At 44.6% G+C, this 3367-nt stretch overlaps 1 protein-coding gene across 7 annotated transcripts in view; it reads right to left on the bottom strand.

Moving 5' to 3' along the window:
- GPATCH2 (G-patch domain containing 2) overlaps positions 1 to 2595 on the bottom strand; it is a 196192-nt gene extending 193597 nt beyond the window's left edge. For 5 of the 7 annotated variants that reach the window (XM_004375932.2, XM_023730977.1, XM_023730976.1 and 2 more), the window contains exon 1: positions 2399 to 2565. In XM_004375932.2, coding sequence (XP_004375989.1) covers positions 2399 to 2454 — 56 coding nt within the window. In that variant the 5' untranslated portion in view covers positions 2455 to 2565. Of the gene's footprint in view, positions 1 to 2236; positions 2365 to 2398 lie in introns of those variants that run through there. The other 2 variants (XM_012555431.2, XM_023730974.1) reach the window with 2 other exon arrangements.
- Positions 2596 to 3367: the final 772 nt, after the last annotated feature.

Genomic DNA, 3367 nt, shown 5'->3' with positions numbered 1-3367 from the left:
TTTCTAGTGGGTATTTCCTGATGGACTATATCTTACTCAGACAGTACTCCACATTCGGTTACAAATCCAGGCATATGCTTTCTAGTGGGTATTTCTTGATGGACTGTATCTTACTCAGACAGTACTCCATACTGGTTTACAAACCTGGGCATATGCTTTCTAGTGGGTATTTCCTGATGGACTGTATCTTACTCAGACAGTACTCCATACTGGTTTACAAATCTGGGTATATGCTTTCTAGTGGGTATTTCTTGATGGACTGTATCTTACTCAGACACACAGTATACAACAGTCGTTAAGAATTTTCTTTACGTATACCGAACTAGAATCATACTGCAAATACACTTTTTTTGTTGTTGTTTCAACTTTCCGTGTCTGGTTTCACCGTTTGTAAAATACAAATAATGACAGCACCTACCTCAAAAGATTTACGTAATATATGGATGTAAAACTTGGCACCAAGTGCTAAGTAGAAACATCCCCCATGGGACTGGGATTTTACCCCCGGGAAGAAACACAGATGCGTGGTATAGTAAATGTTTGCTGAATAAATGAAAAAGGGAATTTCATTAACAGATTGTGAACGGACAGTTGTGTAAATAAACAAAAAAAAAATAAAGATTCCAGTAAACATATTCAGTTTGCGAAAGCAGATATGATTTTAAGAGTTTCATTCATAAACACTGATAAAGTGCTAAATACTATGTTATATTCTGGGGCCATAAGAAGTATGAGCTGCATGCTGAAAAGGAAAAGGGATAGGCATTTTAAAAGAGCCGCAAAGGAGTGTTTCCTTGTACTGTCAAAGAAGTATAGCGGGTAGGAGTTGAGAGAGGGAGAGGAAGGAGCTAAGTCATATTTTTTAGTTAAATAGCCACCTATCCTACAAATCAAAATCACCACAGCAAGAGAAGACCAGTCTAGCATGTTTTGTCTCCTTCCCTTAAGAAGATATTGAATGGCAAAGCATCAAGAAAGGTGCCCTACAGAGGGAAGTCTTCTGGGTGATAATGTCCTGTATCTTGTTTTGTGTGGCGATTTATAAAACAACAACAACAACAAAAAAAGCCGTTGCTGTTGAGTTGATTCTGACTCATAGCAACCCTATAGGACAGAAAACAACTGCCCCATAGAGTTTCCAAGGAGCACCTGGTGGATTTGAACTGCTGACCTTTGGGTTAGCAGCCATAGCACTTAACCACTACATAACCAGGGTTTCCGATTTATACACAAGGGCGTACAACTGCCAAAACTCATCAAACTAAACAGTTAGGAACTATGCATTTTAAAAAGTGCTCCCTTTTTCAAAAGGAACATAACCAAATCCATCCTCATCATAAAACGAATGCAGAATGATCTGATCCATTTCAAAATATCTGGGGCAAGAAATTCTTCTGACTCTTCAGTAATGGGTGAATTGCAGACTACTAGAATTCTCCACATCCTCGGTTTCTGTGGACTCTAGGAGTGGATGCGTACGTTTTAGCCACATCTCAACTGCTGGTCAAAGCATTATGTTAGAGGATTGTCAGTGGGAAATTTGCTTGTGTTTCACTCTGTCTTGTGTATGCTTGGAGGAAAAGGGAGTGGAAAAAAATGAGACAGGCAACACCATACAGTTTTCAACTAGAAATCCAAAAACCAGCTTCGCGCTCTAGGACTAAAAATGCACAGGGCGACTTTGTACAAGTCACTTAAGTATTCTGTGCCTGTGATAATCTGCTACCCCAAGGATGTCGTAAGGATAACACGTATTAATTTGTGAAAGCCCTTTGATAAGTCAAAACAATATATTATGCTCAAGTGACACTGATGATATACTATAGATGCAGTCAAACCCCAAACATCATTCTGACAATCCTATGTTTTAAACTTCAGGGCACACCCGCACACATCACATGTGAACTAGAGTGGATCGTTCAAGGGGGTTGAAACAGGTAATTACCCCCTCCGGGAACAAGGAGATGAGAGGGTGAAGGCTCTCTCACTAAACTTCCAGAGCTCTTCTAGATTTGATCTTCCAAGATATTTGGCATCATCTGGTGTACATTAAAAGCGGAGTGGGCGAATGAGGCCCAGATTAAGATCAATTCTTCCTGCCCCAGATCTTGTAAATTCCACGGGGAGATGAACTGCCCCTGGAGTACAGAAGGCTTCACTATTGAAATATCGGAGCGCGCTGATGGAGCCATCAACAAGCATTCACTGTATTCCTTCGCAAACCTTTAGCACACACCTCAATGCCTCCCTCAAACTGCGTCCATCGCAGGCTCGAGTGAGGACAAGGCCTACAGGTCTTCAGAGCATCCATCACGACTCCCTCCCCTTTCTATGCCAGGTCCGGCGCCCTCCGGCCATCGCACCCTCTCCTCTCCCGCCCCAGGGCCGCCAGCCTCACCAGCTGTTCCCGGCGGGTGGAGCTCCGATCGGCTGGCGCCCGGCGGCCCCGAACATTAACGACACCCAGGAGCCTGGCCTAGAGGCTCAGGCCCGAGAACAGACCCCAGTTACTAAACGACCGGCGACTCTCAGGGAGCAGTTCAGCATTTTCAGGAGCGCTTCCGGAAGCAGGCGGGAGGCGGAAACCGGATGCCCGGGGCAACCATTAGTTCTCCTCCCCCTGGTGCGCCGCCTCCAGCCTCCGCATTTACCCACGGAAGACACCCAGGCGAATACATCCAACCTTTTCCTTCACATAAAGCTACTAATTCTCTTTATAGGACTTTGGAAGCTGAAACAAAGTGAAATAGCAGAGGAGTGAATGAAAAGTTGAACCCCCGGGACTATCCTAATGGTTTAGCCCCGTTGCCACAGAGACCGATAGTAACACCCGATATAAGCCCGGAGCCGAGAAGACATGGCCACGTTAGCCCGCCTGCAAGGTCGGTCGGCGATTGTAGGAAACCAATACTACTTTAGGAACAAGTAAGTCGCCCAGTGAGGGGTCGGGCTGGGCGAAGGGCTGGCGTGACCCTAGCCAGTTGTCTCTCCGGAGGAGTTCCTGTTTAGAAATTGCCTCATTTAATAAGTATCACCCATTTCCCCCCTTAATTTGTCGCCTTCATACATAATCAGGCGTTTAGAAGTAGTGTTAACTTTGAGGCGGACTATATTTAAAGAGGGGCCACAGACACTTGAGATGGTTTCAGTAAACTCCCAACATAGATAAAATTGTAAAGTGAAGTGTTTTTCTTTGACATCATCCCTCCCCGATTTGATGAAACCTATGTCTCTCCTGCTGAAGATTTAATAGACTGGAGTCACCCATGCTCCCTGGCTTTGAGTTCAGTGTGTCCTTCATCCACCTAGGGATTTGGACCTCCAATATTTCACAGCCTTCTTTGAACTCAACTTTTCTACCACTCAT

Source organism: Trichechus manatus, unplaced genomic scaffold, assembly GCF_000243295.1.
Source record: "Trichechus manatus latirostris isolate Lorelei unplaced genomic scaffold, TriManLat1.0 scaffold00039, whole genome shotgun sequence".
In the NCBI taxonomy this organism is placed as follows: Eukaryota; Metazoa; Chordata; class Mammalia; order Sirenia; family Trichechidae; genus Trichechus; species Trichechus manatus.
The sequence above is the reverse complement of the archived record's forward strand: the minus strand, read 5'-3'. Positions and strand labels throughout refer to the sequence as shown.